The sequence below is a fragment of the Macadamia integrifolia genome, chromosome 4, assembly GCF_013358625.1.
Source record: "Macadamia integrifolia cultivar HAES 741 chromosome 4, SCU_Mint_v3, whole genome shotgun sequence".
Classification (NCBI taxonomy): Eukaryota; Viridiplantae; Streptophyta; class Magnoliopsida; order Proteales; family Proteaceae; genus Macadamia; species Macadamia integrifolia.
In genome coordinates, this window is record NC_056560.1 from 16,817,973 (window position 1) to 16,836,123 (window position 18,151).

At 39.7% G+C, this 18,151-nt stretch overlaps 1 protein-coding gene across 1 annotated transcript in view; it reads right to left on the reverse strand.

Annotated features, from left to right (window-relative positions):
- Positions 1-14,121, reverse strand: part of LOC122076494 — a 36,188-nt gene extending 22,067 nt beyond the window's left edge. The window contains exons 1-5 of the mRNA XM_042641806.1: positions 13,561-14,121; positions 13,279-13,470; positions 10,981-12,650; positions 10,513-10,870; positions 8,217-8,301 (exon numbers count right to left, since the gene is read on the reverse strand). Coding sequence (XP_042497740.1) covers positions 8,217-8,301; positions 10,513-10,870; positions 10,981-12,616 — 2,079 coding nt within the window. The 5' untranslated portion in view covers positions 12,617-12,650; positions 13,279-13,470; positions 13,561-14,121. The remainder of the gene's footprint in view (positions 1-8,216; positions 8,302-10,512; positions 10,871-10,980; positions 12,651-13,278; positions 13,471-13,560) is intronic.
- Between the last annotated feature and the right edge of the window lie 4,030 nt (positions 14,122-18,151).

The window sequence follows — 18,151 nt, forward strand, 5'->3', positions numbered from 1 at the left end:
ATAAGAAACATGAGAAATGGGATGTTAGGTGCAAGTCCTAATGCCGTCCTGAAGAGCAATAGGTTTCTTAGAAGAAATTATACCTACTAAAGGGTTAGGCTCTGAATCCAGGGCTGGCAGTGGGATGCGCAAAGGTGTTGTAGTGGTGATGGTCTCAAGTTTCTTTTTGTTGTTGCAAGTTCTCCAATAGATGTGAAGAGAAGTTTGTTGTGTGGGTTCAAGGGTTGGCTAAACAGTTTCTGAATTCATCTACTCCCCCTGATATGTACCACTATCCTCTTGAACAGGGATACTATCAGAGGATGGGGGATACACTGGTGGGTACAATGGTGGAGCAAGTAGAGTCGCATCTTCACTTTCAATACCAGACTCCCCCTGAAGAGGTGGCGAGGAATAGTAGCCAACAGATTCATGGAACAAAACATCCATGGTCACCATAGTACGCCTAGTACAGAGATGATAACATTTGTGTCTCTTTGGTGTTGGAGAGTAACCCTTATAGATGCATTCGAGGCTTCTAGGTTCCAATTTCCGTGGAAAGTGATGGTTCCTAGCATAACAAGCACACAAAAATTTGTGGAGGAACAAGAAAGGAGGAACTCCCTTATAGAATATCAACAAGATTTCGTGAATCCAAAACACGAGTGGGCATATGGTTGATCAGCTAAAAACAACAGAATACTTCACCTTTGTGCTACATCATATACACCCAAGTAGTTCAAGAGTGGCAATTGATGAAGGTCACAAACCATCATTGCCCAGAAATAGATGTTTGGCAAGCCGGACACCACACATCAAAATGAAATAATTGAAAAAGAGAACTTCTTTTATTTAAAGGAAAAGAACTAGAACGAGTCTGTTTAGACAGAATACAAGCTTCACAAAAAAATTAATCCCTATTATGTTTTTTACTAGCTGAGGAAAAAAAAAAAGACAAAGTCCTAAGTGGGGGATGCCCTAGGTGACGATGCCATTGGTGCAGAGCAAAGGAAACAGACTGAAGCTAATAAAGTGGAGTAGGGACTGCAAATGGAGAACGACAACCATCATCAAGCAAGTAGAGACCACTCTACACCTTACCACATCCAATCATCTTCCATGTTACCAGATCCTGAAAACATAGTGAGAAGGAAAAAATGTTACTTTACAGTTCAAATCATAGTATTAGGCTTCAGAAATTTCAGGAAAATTTTGATGGTTCCGATCCACCTCGAGATTTCCAAGTTTTGAAAATTTCGACCAAAATTTCAAGAATTAGCCCAAAAGAAATGTGATTTCGACCATGTTTCGGAAATTCCAATCGAAACTTGACAATTTGAACCTTGGTGCAAATTTCTAGTGAAACTACTAATGGATAGCTTATTAGTAGGAAAATTAGAGATATGTAAAATTGAAGATAAAGTAATAGAAGAAGAACAATTAATATAACACCTTCCAGAGATAGAGGAGAGGAAGCCATCTGCTATCTCTGTCGGAAGCAGTAAAATAGTGGTGTAAGAGGTTGGAGGATCCAGTTATATGATCAGTGGAATCGGAGTCAATGATCCAAGGACTGGAGACTGCTGATGCACAGTGACCACTAAACGAAATACCTGAATGAGCAAAGTTGGAACATAAAGAAGTGGCTGAATTAGCAAGAGTTGAAGTGATGCGGATCCGGATTCCAAGGACCGAAATCGGATCGCTTATGGCCCACAAGAATGACCAAAATCTCAAATTTAATGGTTGAAGGGTATTCTTGTAATTTCATAAACAAGCAGGTCCTTAGAAATAATTATATGGCAGCTGGGTAGTTCTAGAACTAAAAAAAACTTTAATATGAGGGCTTATTCTGAGTTTTTAAAGAAAGGGGAGTGTAACCTGAAATAAAGTCCAGCCAGGGGTCTTTATGTAAAATTAAAAACGTATCTTCTTCTTCTCCACGATAAGCTGAAACCAGTGGTAAGAAAAGAGAGATGGCGGTGATGAGAACTCTCTCCCTGCACCTCGATTCAGCCCCAAATCTTGGGCGAAGCTTGGATCCTCTATGGCCCTTTGATTCCCACCGAAAGACACTTCGAAACACCAAGCAAAGAAGAACAGTTCCTCTGCAAATCAAATCTGGGCGGTAGTTCTAAATAACTTGAGTTGCAGGTTTTGTGGCTTACAGCAGGAAGTATTTTCAAGTCTGAGATTCAAGGTTTAAGGTCGCCCTTCCTTGGTGAACTAATTCCCAAAAGTTGCTGAAGAAAGAAGATGAGATGAAGGAGAGCTATCGACTTCTATGGGTCACCAGCGTCCTCTCAAAACAGGGCAACAAGGGTCACTGTGATACCTTCTACAATAACAGTGAAGAAGAAACCCGCAATTGATGAAGGAAAGGGGAAAACGAGAGATTTCAGTGGGGATAATAGAGAGAAAATTTCAGAGAGGGAAGAAAGGGGAAATCGGCAGCCATGGTTCTCATCCCAAAACTCTTAATCAAATTTCTATTCTTCAAAAAAATCTCCAAACTGAGTTCTCCATTACAGGGCTATTTAAAGAAAAATAATAACATAATTTTGGAAGCTAATTAAAAATGGAAACTAAACCTAGATAGCAACTAAATAAAAATCAAATCTAAAGATAGCAACTACTTCCATCGTGCAACTGCATCAGCTCTCCCGGTCTTAAAAGAACTCGACTCCGTTGAGTTAGGTCGTGCTCCCAAGATACCCTTGTGAGTTGCTCGTTGATGAGGTGGTACGTATCTCGAAGCAGAAGATGGGAACATAACACCAAGAGGAGGGAGGGTAGGTTGACGTGCCACTAGAGCAAGAGTCAGTCGACGACGTGGCATGTCTGATAATGCATGTGGCCTCATTAAGTACGTACGACCTCCTTGTTTCACCTTTATAGTGTTCCGTGCGCCATCATAGAGAATGCCTGCATGTCGCTGCCAAGGTCGCCCTAGAAGAATGTCACAATGTGCCAATGGGGTGACCAAACAGGTGACATGGTACTGTAACGGCCCAAACTGTAGGTGTACTCGAACAACTGCAGTGGCCTCTTCTCGAGCTGTGGGTCCAAAACCTCGCACATGAATCTTCTTGAAAAGCTGCTTTTGTGGAAGGTTGTGTGCTCGAACAAATTCAGCAGATATGAAGTTTGCTTCTGCCCCAGTATCAACAACTGCATGAACATCAGTATGGTCGGAGCCGTGCAGGAGAGTACCCTTCTGTCTGAAGAGAGGAGCTTTATCAACTAGTCTATTCGAAAAGGATGAAAGGCTAGCTGAATGAGCTTCTACATCCTCATCTTCATCATCGACAATATCATCGTCCTCGAGCGGATAAGGATATAAATGAGATTCATCTTCACTCTTCTCTGTCGGCTGCTTCTCTACAACGTTCACAGAACGAGTCCTGTTGGGACACTTGTTGGAATAGTGACCCTTCTCGCCACAACTATGGCATATGATATTCTTCACCCCAACACTATCCTTGTTGAACTCTGACCTTTTTTCTTCACCTCTGCGAGCTTCAGGCTTCTTTTCCTCCATACGTGGTGGAGGTCTATGAACTGAAGGAGTCTTGAGCATACCCTTCCAATAAATGGACTTCTCTTCAGCTGTCTTGGCATGAGCCGCTGCCACATCAACAGACCTGAAATCAGTGTTAGCCAACTCAAGTCGAATCTCAGTACTTAATCCACTGATATATCGCATCACCCGTTGCTGGTCTGTTTCCTGAAGCCGACACCTTGAAGACAGTTTGTGGAATTCGAGAGTGTAAGAATCCACATCTTTGTTCCCTTGTTGCAAGTTAAGTAATTTATGGAACATTACCTTTTCATAATTAAGGGGAACAAATTTTTCAGTCAGGATCTGCTTCATGACCTCCCAATTGATAACGGGTCCAAGTCTTCTGACAAACCTTGCATGTAGTACATCATCCCACCATGAACATGCATACCCAATAAACTTGGTGATGATGAGTTCACACTTCTTTACGTCTGGAAGAGACTTATACGCAAAAATTCTCTCCACTTTGGTAAGCCAGTCAAGAAATTCCTCAGGTCCCTTTTCACCACTGAACTCGGGAACCTCAACTTTGATGCCATAATCTCTGTCAGAAAATTGCCGGGTAACATCCTGGGGAACAACTGGATCAGGCTGCTGCCTCTGAGGTGTGTCTTCGATCCGTAAAGTGTTGAGCTGAGGGGGTAATGTAGAGGATCCTTCTTCAGCTCGCTTGTCGGACCTCCTCATAAAGGCAATCATCTCTTCCATAAACTTATCAAACTTGGCTTCAGTCCTCTCAAGCCTAGCATCAGTATTCTGTTGGTTCTCGGCTAACTCACGATATAATTTGTGCAACTCAGCATTGGTGATGTGACTTGCCATGGTTAGAAAATTGCAGGAAAATTTGCTCTGATACCACTTGATGCGGATCCGGATTCCAAGGACCGAAATCGAATCGCTTATGGCCCACAAGAATGACCAAAATCTCAAATTTAATGGTTGAAGGGTATTCTTGTAATTTCATAAACAAGCAGGGCCTTAGAAATAATTATAAGGTAGATGGGGTAGTTCTAGAACTAAAACTTCAATACAAAGGCTTATTCTGAATTTTACCAAAGAGAAAAGGGGTTATGGAATATAACTTTTGGTAACAAGGGCTTAATTGTAATAACAGGGAAAATTCTTTTAAAATAAAAAGAACCTGTTCTTCTTCTTCTTCTTGTCGTGAGAACCAGAAACCAGCGGACAGAAAAAAAAATTCCAATCGGTAGAACTCCTTCGATAGGGCTTGGTTTGACCTGAAATTCAGGTAATGAATCACAGAAGCAAGATGATTGTAGACCCAGCTTCGACAAGCCTCAACAGTTCCCAAATCAGACCTGTCGTGAACCTGCAACTGATTCTGGCGGTAAACTTCAACTCAGGCCTGAAGCTGGACTTCGAACTCAGGTTGGAGGAGGGCTTTGGAACTGGGACTTTGCGGGTTATTTCTCCAAAGGAAAAGGAACCTACGACCAAGGTTTCTAGGCTAATCGACTCTGGCTGAAGATTCAGTAAAACCTTGTTCTGAACCTGGTAGTATCCCCCAGAACAGAATATTCCCAGGTGAGAGAAATATATCGCAGGGAAACAGGTAAAAGGATTAGAAAGAAGAAGAAGATAAGAAAGGGAAGAGAAGAGGGATTTCAGAGAGAGGCATGGAGGGGGAAAGCATTCACGGCAGCCATGGTTTCACCCAAAAATACTCTTTCAAATTCATTCAATTCTCAAAACTGAAATTTCTCCATGAGTACATGTCCAATATAAAGGAAAAATTAGACAATTAATGGCAACTTACTTGAAAATAGAAACTAATCTATATAGCAACTAAATAAAAATCAAATCTAAATTAAAATACTATCAAACTAATTTCTAAACCAAAAAAGGAAAGTAAATGGTAAAATTCTCAAATCAAAGAGATCCCTTCCATCGCCCAACTGCATCAAAGGGTGCAACTCTAAAACACTGCTATGTTTTAATATTTTGCAATTTTAAGTTCTAAGCATGTTAATTAACCTTAAAACAAGCTACCCACCAAGTTTCAGGTCAAAATATGACTGTGTGACCACCGAAACAGTCAACCGAGTAAAAAAAAAATACATCAACTCGCTAAGATTTCGGTGGATCTGAAACCATTGAAATACCGAAACGAAATGAGATTTTGAACTTTGATTATAACCATAAACCAATCTCATCTATTTCTATCTATTTTTGCTTTCAAAGGTTTTGCAGAGACCAGACCAGAGGAGAAAGATAGCAATTGATCCAACAGAGACTGAAGAGCCGAAAGAGGGTTTGGAGGAACAGCTCTAGCATTTTTTTTTTTTTTGGTAGAAATGGCTCTAGCATTTAATGTAATTAAACAGACTATTCTCTATTAAACCATCGCCCCTTACAGAACCCTGCCAAAAGACACTACCGGTGATGAGCCTTACTACAACCATCTCTAGCGATTACATCTTCCAAGATCTCTATCTCTCCAGAACACAATCCCCACCACTACAGCCTCATTCCTCTCACTGTGTCTCTCCCCTTTTCTGCTCAATTTCAGATACTTCACATCCACAAAGTACGTTTGCCAAACTACAATTTATTTCTTTATTTATTTATTTATTTATTATTATTATTATTGAGTAATGAGTGTGATTGTAGTTATGTTGGAATTTGATTTAGCGAGAACCCTTGCTATGCTCATAGCTTTATATGAATCTATAATGTTATTTGTATAGTGCAATTAACTGGAAAACTTTTTTTACATTAAATCTTCTTATATGTTAGGGAATAATTGTCCCTATCCCAAGTTAAATGTGCACTAGAACCATGAGGACCATGCTGCTATTCATTTTCTCTCATCATTCTTAGAATTGACTCTATTTTCTGGTTGAATATAGTATGATTTCAGATCTACAAAAAGATGTAAGAATCTTGAATATCATAAACCAGAACTAGAGTTTTTCCCTGTGGACATGTCTTTTATTCATAGTTATATGGGTTGTATAGACCCGCGTCTGCTCTAAATGGTGGGAGTGGACAATAATGCGATAGTAATGGTTCCTCTTAATTGAGGTATGTGATTGAGGAATTTCCCAGTTTTTTTATTAATATTTTTTTATCTTTTATTTTTATCTTCCTTATTATTGATTTGGGTTCATCAGTATCAGTCTCAGAGGTCTCAATGAGCCTACATTCCGAGAAGAAATAGATAGACAAAAAGCCTGCCATTAGAGTATGGAATTTCTAGTGGACGTTCAACGCCAAGCCATTCATATTCGAGTGCTATCTTATCTCGCCTATCCTATCATGACTAGTGAACGAGGAAGGGCTTTACAACTCTCTCTCTCTCTCTCTCTCTCTCTCTCTCTCTCTCTCTCAAGAGGGCTTCTTGTTGAATCTTAATTTAAGACAGCATTTTGAGGCACCAAAAGTTGGTATGCAGGCTAGTTGTTTGTGCATTCCTCTCATCATAAAAATTAGACTACATCAGTACCTGTTTGAAAGAAGGAAAATGCCCAAATCTAGCTTTTGGATATTAATTTCCCATCAAGTGCTCCCAAAGCTATAGTCTTGCCACGGGCCACTAAAATGTTGCCACCAAGCTCAAATGGAAATTTTGTCGAGGAACTTGCATTGGAAAATTCATTGAAATGTTATTGAAAAACTTGCATTTTTGTAAATATTTAAGTAAAAATTGCATTTTAGTAAATATATGTGAGCGTTGGGAGTAATTCCGTTAAAGTTTCTTCCATACATCATCCTATTTTCCTTTTTTCTTTTTTTTCTTTTTTTTGGAATCACGTTTTCTACCAAGTTATCAACCACCAATCTACTCCCTCTAATTATTCTCTGTGTAAAAGTAGAAAAAAAATATTTATGGGTTAAAACTTAATAGTAATTTCTAGAACAGAAAGTACCCACACGTGCAAGTTTGCTAGTGTATATACATATACATATATATATTAGTATTTTATAATCCTTATTGTTTATCTGATGATATATTATTATATTTCCCCTAGATTAACCGAGAGTCGAGCTCGGATCGGCTAGGTCAGACTCAGCTCGAGGCCTCAAATCTGGCCCGGCCGAACCCTCACTCAAGGCCATAGTAGGTCAGGGCGTGTTCGGGCCATCACGGCCAAACTTATACCCCTAGGAGAAGAGACGTGTTTCAAGTGAATATGTGGACATAGTTAACGATATATAATGATGTGGTGACTAGTATAAGATCTAGGGGGCAAAGGTAGTGAATCCCAACTACAATTGGGTAACATCAATAATCAGCTTTAAGCCCATATTTATTTGCACTAATCATAGATGAATTGACTAGAGACATCCAAGATTAGATCCCTTGGTGTATACCTTTTGCTGATGAAATCTTTTTGGTGGATCAAACTGAAGCAAGGATGAACTTCAAATTGGAACTATGGAGATCAACCTTGGAGTAAAAAGGTTTAAGATAAGTAGACCAATAAAACAGTATATGGTGTGTAGCTTTAGTGACACTAGGACAGATAATGAGGTGGTGATAATTGATACGAGGGAGATACCGCAAAGTGATTATTTTTGGTATCTAGGTTCAATCACAATCGCTATACAACTCAATTTAAGAAATCAGTTAGCTCAAACAAAACTGGAGTATGCAACAAATAACACAATTACGCCAAAACTAGAAAAGAGAAGAGTCAAGAACATAAACAACCTGATGCTTAGATTTGCAAGGAAGAAAGCGTTGCTGAATTGCCTTCCAGTCAGTATTATATTCCATCAATCCCAAAGCAAGTAATCTGTATCACATGTCCGTATCTTTTAAAAAAAAAAAAAATTCACCACCAGGCACTAGATTAAAAGTATCTACGGCAGGAATTTGCCACAACATGGAACATAAAGAAGTGAAGAGAAAGTATAAATTCAATACGAAGAGTTCTATACTTTACCAAAATATAGCATCAGAAGAAATTGAGGACTAACAACAAAAAATTAGAATGGAAGTTGCAAATATTTCTCATCCCCAAAAAAAAAATTTGCAAAGATTTAAGCATTGATACTAGGGTTTGTAACATTGCAAAAAATTGGGCACTTGATCTTCCATCTAGAGATTTCCTTCAAAAAGAAGTATGATATAGAGCAGGAAGGAGGAAATAATAAAAAAAAAAAAAAAAAGCTTAGGATTATAAGACATTTCTCAAACTTCAAGAAATGGAAGAGGTGGAAACCGGTTTCTCTTAGTAGCATTGTCCTTTCAAACAATTTCACCCAATCTGCTCATAGAAACTTCAAGCAAAATTTTGTTGGGAACCCAGGGCCCCGAAGAATCAGGAGTACTTTCAGAGATACACTTCGAAGAGACAGGCTTTAGTATTTGATAAGTAAGAAGTTAGCTCTGCTCCAAGACTTAAGATTATTTAGTCACAGCAGCAGATTCCACAAAGAGTCATATGGTAGATGGAGCAGTCAGCTTCTCATTGATGAAGCTCGCCACACATTTTAAAGTAGGTGATGTTTACATTCACATGGGCATCTTATTCTAATGGTCTCTAGATTTATGTGCAATGGCAGATTGCTTCACCAGCTTAGGAAGAAAAGGGGTCATCATATTGGGATGGACAAATATTGTCGCTATGCAAATTAGTGCTACATATTGAATCTTCTTTGTTTCCTATTGAGGTTTTTCCCATCCTTACTGTACCCTACATTTTGCTTTCTAGGTTAAAAACATTTGGGAAAATTACATGATTACCCACTTTTGGGTTTCCCTTTACAAAATTACCCACAAAAAGTTTTGCTCAACAAAAATACACAAAATTAGGTTTGGATTTACAAAACTACCCAAAACAGTGATTCTCCTTCATCTGCCTATTTGTTTTGTCATTTTTACCCCTGGCCATGGCTATAGCACGGCCTGATAGAGGCCGAGGTGGCAGCCCGGCCTGATGGAGGCCGAGGTGATAGCGCGGCCTGATGGAGGCCTAGGTTCAGCACGGCTTTACGGAGGCCGAGGTGGAGCGCGGCCTGATGGAGGCCGAGGTGGAAGCACGGCCTGATTTAGGCCGAGGTTGAGCACGACCTGAGGCCTAGGTTTAGCTCAGCTTTAAGAGGCAGAGGTGCTCGGCTTTAAGAGGCAGAGGTGCTCGGCTTTAAGAGGCAGAGGTGGAGCGCGGCTACCACCTCGGCCTAAATCAGGCCGTGCTAGCACCTCGGCTTTCATCAGGCCGGGCTTCCACCTCGGCCTCAATCAGGCCGGGCTTCCACCTCGGCCTCAATCAGGCCGTGCTACAACCTTGGCCAGGGGTAAAAATGACAAAACAAATAGGCAAATGAAGGAGAATCACTGTTTTGGGTAGTTTTGTAAACCCAAACCTAATTTTTGGTATTTTTGTTGACCAAAACTTTTTGTGGGTAATTTTGTAAAGGGAAACCCAAAAGTGGGTAATCATGTAATTTTCCCAAAACATTTTCATGGGTTTTTCCAATCCTTGGGCTGCCTCCCTGCATTGTATTTTCTAGGTTAAAACCATATTCTGGTGAGAAAATAATTGTTCCAAAATGGTATGATTTCAAGAGTCCAATAGAATTTTATTAATCACGTACCGAGAACTATTGAAGAAAATAAAACATGTCTGTTTACTGCAAACTAAGATGAATGCATGCCATTGTTTACAAATGATGTCCATTTTCCGTCAGAGGTTTATAGCAAGAAGATCTATTTCTTATAGCCATTTAAGAAAAAAAAAAAAAAAAAAACAGAATTTAAATACAAAGCTAAACCTCATCAGTCAACATACAGAATCCAATATAGACCTGCAGTACTGCAATCAAATAAAAGCTACAACCTATAAGTGATTTTCCAAAAATCTATCCAAATGAACTAAGGTCGATTGGAAATTTTCAAAATCAATAATAGATATTCCAGTGTCAATGGGAACAAGCAACAAATTAACAATTAAAAATGAAACTGAAAAGCCAACAAGAAACAAAAGAAGAAGGATGCAACTTACTCATCCTCTGCATCAGTGAAAAGCACTCGATTTGCAACAGCTACTGGGGGTGGCTTATGTGGAAATAATGCTGAATTGAACAGCGGAAAAAATCTTTGCACTAATTTAACAATATCCCTTTGGACAAGAGCAACAGATTGCTTCTTGGTACTTTCAACAATTGTCGCAGCCAATGTCTTCTTGGGCTGCTGAGGACCGGGAGGAGAAGAAGTATTGGGACCCTGAGGAGTGGGTCCTCTAAGAACCTCACTGTTGGATTCAGCCACTGGGGGAAAACTAGGAAGTGGGAAAAGAGGTTCTTTTTCAAAGGGACTAGCAGACACACCTTCAACATGACGTTGTTGATATTTTTTAACAGCTGTTTCAAGAAGAAGAGAAAGTTCCAACCAAAGTTAAGATGTATGGAGGTCAAGCACATTTCTTCGGAAAAAAGAAAGGACGGATACTTAAATTAATCTACAAACTTACCAGTAGCAACTTCAACCACATATCCGCCAACTAACCTTAGTGGAGCAACATCAAGAACAGACAGTACAGGGCCTCTAATCAGAGGCACCCAGAGAGGAGATTCAGCAGTTTTAAGGGTATCCACCTGGCTAACTTGAGCATGTTCCTGAATCCTTCCAACAGATTGGGAACTGCTATGAGAAGCTGGCATCATATTATTTGTTGAAGGTAAATCATTTCGTGCATTGGATGCAAAAGATGAATCAACAGTGTTCCCTCCCTGATAAAATTGGGGAAATTCTTCTGAGACCGATGAATGAATGCATGAAGGATGAAAACAAAAACCAGGATACGGAACATTTCTCCAAGCTAATACTTCATCATGTTTATGAACCATCTCAGAAATCATTTCCTGGACTTCTCTGGTAATGTGTTGCCGAGAAGGTTCAAGCACACACAGAGAAAACACCTGAATAAGAAGTTGCATGTGTTCATGTATTAAGCAATACAACTGCCCTATCTGATGTCGTGTAAACCCATTGATTAAACCAGATTGGGCAGAGGAAGAAGAGAAATGTGGACTGGTCTCAGATGTTTCCCTTGGCAAATCAAGAGCTGGAAAAGGTGATAGCTGTGTGTTCGGCACGAATGGCAATAGAGGACGTAATGGCCTCTTGGCCAGTCCCAAGAGATTCCTTTTCCCATGAACTGAAGATTTTTGGCGTCTATTTTGCCTGGTCTCAGGTCGACGACCAACTCCCTCATGCTTACTCTTTTGGCCTTTACCTGGTTGGCTTTCATCAAGGTCACTCTCTAATGCCTCTTCAATTTCTATCTCAAAGTCCGCATCATTTTCTTCATCTTCATCTTCATCTTCATCATCAACAATTTCTTTCTCCTGTATTGCCTGACTTTCACTATCCCCTCCCTGTAATACAGCAGCAAGAAATTTCCTATATTCTTCCTCATCATCAGCATACCGAGGATCAGCGTCATCATCTGATTCCTGAAGAAAAGTCTCCAACTCATCAAGCGTAAAATTGGCAAGTGAGTAGCGGGCCCTAGTGCGCCTACAAATAGCATCTTCCTCTTCTACATCCACAACAGATGTCCTGGGATTTCTTGGATCTGGAAACTCCCCTCTCATAAAATCACCAACAGCATCAGTTCCAAAGATTGAGGTATTCTCCTTTCCTGGAACAGCTTCTGTTTCTCGTTGAAAAGTCACAGCCAATTTCCTCTTCTTTGGTTTTTGTTGAACGCCAGCTTCTGATTCCTCCCCACAGGATCCTTCAGGAGATAATCTAGTTTGCATAACAACTTCCTCATCATTTTCGGAATCTCTACTGGCAAAATCATGCACCTTATCTGTCAGATTTGAGGATAAATTAGTGGTATAGGGAGCAGAAGAACTTGTCACATTGTCCACTACATCAGCACCTAAACCTTCATTTTCAGAACTCAAACTGGAAGAGGCTTCAGATGAAGGGTTTCCTTTCAAAAATGGATTGAAGTCTACATCTTCGTCCTCATTTTCCTCAAGCTCCAAATGTCCCTCACCAACTTCAGTCAAGATTGCTGGAGACAAGAGAGCTTTCTGGTGACTGGATCTTCCACCTTCAGCAGGTTGTACATTTGACAACGAAGACATTTTCATGGAAGAATGGCCAATGGAACGGATCCTTAAGAACCTTCAAGACATAAAGAAGCAATTCTATGAACTTATTACATTAAACCCAGGATTCTTATATGATCTCATAACTATTGTAAAAGGTGTTGTTATGCATCCAAAGGAACTCATTTGAGTACATCCATCAGAACTTAATGAACTAAAGCTTCTCTTGTTCAACTTAAATTTGCATTACCTTTAGCCCAGTATAAAACTTGATGAATTACAATTGCTTTCTCGACAAATATCCAATAGCAGGAAAAACAAAGGAAACTAAGGATGTACAGCTACTAGATTTAAATTCAGGAACTTCACAAAACCAACATTTCCAAATTAGAGGTATCCAGATGGCTAAAAACATGTATCGATTACTGAAATGCAAGGGAAATAGAGACTCGATGGAATTCAATAATCTTAACTTCAGAGGGAAAAAAAAAAGAATAAAATTCCAAGAATTCATTATTGGGTCCAATATTATTGAGCTTAAGAAACCCTTGATCGAACAAAAAACGGAAAAAATCATATAATTGGGTTTCAATAAGATCCTTTTAAATTTCTTTCTGGAATTAAAAAACCCTAAAAAATAAAGCAATTGAAATCAAAACAAAAATTGAGAGAAAACCCTATCAACAGAAACGATCGGAAGCTACCTGGATGGCCGGACGGCAAATGTGTAGGAACAGTCACCGCCTGGGGAGAGAAGCGTTTCGTCCAAGTGTTCCCAACGTAGAGACGGAGAACAGAAGAAAAAGGAGTGTAATATACAGTAGTAATTTCATCACCCGCCGGTGATAAACCTAGGTAACCTCAACATATCAAGTATGACAACATTACAAGATCACCTACAAAGAAACATTTAATTACAAAACTACCCAAAAAAAACTATTTCAGAAAAACAGAAAAACAGAAAACACAGAAACATAAATGGAAACCCGCTTTCCCTCTCTTCTCCCTATTCTTTCTTCCTCCTCTTCGCTCTTCCCCTCCTCCTCTCTCTTCGTCTCTGTTCAGCGGCTGCAAATCCGAAATGCTCTCCCTGAAAATCAGAGAAAGTACCCCAAAAATCTCTTCTTCCTCCTCGTGAAGATGCAACATGCCTGAGAATGTGCTCGCTCACTGAGAATCCCGACTCCGACCACCAATCTCCGGATCCATCCACAGTAAAACCCTAGCTAAATCTTCTCCCCATCTCTCGAGAATGAAAGCTGTGTGTACACATTCACCAGCAACACTTCAAATAAACTGTTCAGACGAGGCGATTCGTAAGAGTGAGATATTTTACTTTCCTCCCAAGATTAATCTAGTAAATAACTGTCTGCTAGGAAAATGCCTCGATAGAGCGTTGAAAGAGGAAAGGGATTTTCAAGCAAAGAGTCCAGAGAGTAGCGATGGAAGGTCTTCGGTCATGGGTCATGGAGCTCTGTGAGAGCGAGACTTGCATGATGGAGAGAAGCAAGGATTCAGTTATCGGTATTGGGTATCGCTATCGGTGTGTAATTATGTATCGATCAGGATCCGATTGGATATTTGCCTATCGATCACTTTTGGGGTTGGATTTGTCGGTATTGCCCGTAATTATTTTTGAGCGGAGCGATCCGTATTTTTTTTTTTTTTTTTTGTAAACTAGAATTTCATTCAATTAAAACTAAGAAATACAATGTAGATAAATACATGAAAAATACAAGACTTAGGTACAAAATATTGAAAGCCCATGAATGGAAAGTGATCAAGCTGCTTGACATGCCAAAGACAACGATCTTCCAGGGTAGAAAATAGTCAAAATCAAAAGATTCTCTAACAAACTTACTGTAAAAACAGCACCACACAAATGCAATATCCTTCATCACGAGGATAGGTATATCCAAAATGACCAATAACGTAGCGCATGCCAAATACGAAATATCACAGTATGCATAAGACTCAACACAAAGTCGATAACTGTCAAAACTGACTAACACTCTATGCTTTTCAAACGTTATGGCCAACATCAAGTCAATCAAATTGTAGTAGACATAGCTTACAGGACAATTAGTTACAAGACCCACATCATGGATAGGATAAAATGGAACAGGTGGCATAGCAGGTATAGCCGCACAAATCATGGGCATGGCATTTAGAGTGAGGGGTGACAACCTATCTGGGCCCCATGTTCCGTAAAGTCCGTGTACCAAAGCACATGAATGTGGCCTAGATACTCCGATCCATGATGGCCAGGGTATAATCACCAATTCAACCGCCAACGAAACCACCGCCGACCAAGCCACCTCTGGGATAACAGAATGCCTTTGATCGCTTGGAGAAACTCCTTGACTCTCAAATTTGTTGCTGTCAACCAACGTGGGGCGAAGATCCATGGCAAGTTGAGGGAAGCCAAGGGAGACGATGACGCCACAAAGACCAAGTTGGATAGTGGTGATGGTGTCGGTGTTCGATGGCAAACGAACTATGACACAAAGCCGCAAGTTGGAGTGGAACAAATCTACACATTTGCAAGTTCCTGCAACATCAAACAAGCCCAACACCGTACTATTGTTTGGGGATGGGATTGGACCTAGAGCTTATGATTATGGAGATGAAAAGAGAGATACGGAGAGGTATATGTGTACCTACGAGTGGTGTAAAGGCTGGTTGGGGTTGGATGCAGTTGGAAATAGACAGATCGACATATCCGTTCATCAACAAGAAGCAGGTGGCGTTGGGGCTAGGGTTGGGGCGGCTGCAAATAGTGGAATGACAGGGAGAAGGAGCAGGGATGCATATAGGGTAAGAGGGAGCAGGGTGAAAGGGGGGCAGATATACATCATTCACGTTGTCATTGTCGTTGTCGTCGTCGTCATCATTATCTTCAGCGTTGTCATCGCCATTACTGTTGTCACCGCATGAAAGGCTACCTTGGTTCATGATGGAGTACTCAAGAGAAGAAAAGATACCACGCCACGAGGGCGGACAAAGAACACACCACAAGGGTGGAGACTTAACTCTCTGTCCTTTCTCCTCCACGTTTATACATGTGGAAAGGTTGGCGAGCGGTCCTTATCCTTACCATAGAATGGTGTAAATTCACATATGATATGCGGATTTTTGCCGTATTCGAATGTTTCAATCAAATAGTCATAATTTGGCATATTAATTCAAAAAATTCATATTATATGCATATTTTATAGGTACATGTATTATACGCATATAATACACGTTATTCTTATTAATATTTTTAATTTGGGAACCCAAAAAAAAAAACTCAACCTTAAAAGTCAAAAAGACACTTCTCCCTTTTCGTAGGTTTCTCGATTTTGAGAAAAAATGTGGTTGACATGTGTCCTCCTTTCCTATTTTATTAATTTCAACATATTTTTCTATATTGCCTCCCCTTATTTTCTTTATTAATTTATACCCTTTATTTAACTTAATTTCAAGCTTATCCTAAATCTATTAATTAATAACCTCATGTGTCCACCTCTTATTCTTATCCATTAGCATATTAAGTCTATTTAATTATAATTTTGCCACCCAATTTAAAATCGCATCTTGATTATGAATCTATCGTTGGTTATTATTGAATTATTGAATATCTGGAGTGGATCTATACGCAATCTGATTCCGATTTTAGATTATGGATCCGCATCAGTAGGGGTTGCTATAGATTTTATTGTTTGATAAGATAATATCAAAGATGATATTTTAATTTGTTAAATGATTATCCACATGTTATTATCATTATTATGTTGACTGGTAGAAAGTGGTTGATGAATCACTTATCAACATTGGCTATGATAGACATGATTAAACTTTTTTTTGTTATGAATGACATGATTAAGCTTAATTAATATTAGATGTAAAACAAATAAAATTAAAAAATGATCCCCAATTGGGAAGCTAGATTGGATTTAGGTGTTCACGAGAGCATAGGATATTATAATTTAGTTGTAAACAACCAGTTTTAGTTCATTATTAATATCAAAATAAACCCGTATTTTTGCTCCAAGATTTTTATATAGCAATCGTATTAAACAAGTACCATGTAATTGATGTTCATGTTTTATTGTGCCAAATTTTTTAAAGGTATTATTTCCGTAGGGCCTATTTAATTGTCGTATGGAGTCATTTCTGCATTATTGCCGTACGTATCTGTTTTTGTATTATTGTCATTCCCGAAATTACATTCCACAAAGAAAAAGAGGACAAGTGATGAATATCTTATATGGTAGGGGACAAGTGAAGGGGGTGGTTCTGATGGGTTTCTAATCAATTGAATCAATTCCAAGTTGTATGGTTCCACACTAATCTTATCGAAACATTCACCAATGGAGTGGAGGAGAGCCCATTGGATGGCCAAAGCTTCTCCATCAAGGGTGGAATCAAATTGCATTGGGTCAGATACAACCAACTTGCAGGAGCCGCTATAATGACAAACTAAGAAACCCAAACCTCCATTAGTCGAATTAGGGAGTCTTAACACATCAAATTTACCCTGAAAACTCCATAAGGTGGGGGGGGGGGTCCACCAATTATAGTTGTTTGAGGATGATCCAACTGGACTTGGCCTAGGAGGGGTAGGGGCAGTAGCAGTAGCAGTAGCAGTAGCATGGATAAACTTAGTGTGAGCTTTTTGGGCCTCCATAGCCACGGTGTCCAATATATTCTCTTAAAGATAAGGTCGTTATCGGCCTTCCACAAGAACCATGAAATAAAGGAGGCAAGGCCCATAGCCACTTTGAAGGTTGCTTGAGTCCCAGAGTTTAATGCATCCCAATTTTTTATCCATAGATGAAAGAGAGGCTCCTCCGTTTAAGGCAGAAGGAACCAAACCGCTCTAGCGAAAGGGCATCCCAAGAGGACATGGTCAATAGATTACGATTGAGCTCTACAGCGCTGGCAAGAGTGATCAATGGGAATATGACGCTATATGGGAGCTTCACTGGTGGCCAAACCTTGATCGCAAAACCCGCCACATGAAACTCTTGATTATGGGGAGAGTAGGACAAGCCCAAATGCATTTCCAAGTAATCTTGTGAACATAAGACCAATCTATGAAGTTGGAAGATGAGGCATGATTTGTAATATGTTCAAAGGACTAATTAGATAAGAGGTGATACACTGATTTTACCAAAAAAATATCGTTCGTAACAACTCCCCAAGCTTGAGAATTAGATGAGGGGAAGAGGGCGAGTTGGATACTCATAATAGCTTGTGCATTAGATCGGTGAAAGGTTGGGTTTATCCAACTTTGGAAAGAAGGGCAAGATTGTGAAGAGCCGAGTCCCTAAAACCCAAGCCACCTCTTTCTTTGGATTGACATAATCTTGCCCATGATATCCAATGGATTTTGAACGCTTGGTCAGATTCCCCTAGAAGAAATTTGACGCCATCTTTCTCAAATTATTGTGGATGGATTTAGGCAGCTTTAAGTGGGAGTATGCATAGTTGGCATTGAAAAAGCAACCGATTTGAGCATTACTTCGTGGCTTGTGTGAGAAAGGATGTGATTCTTCCAACTTTCAATTCTTTTTGAGACCTTATCATTAA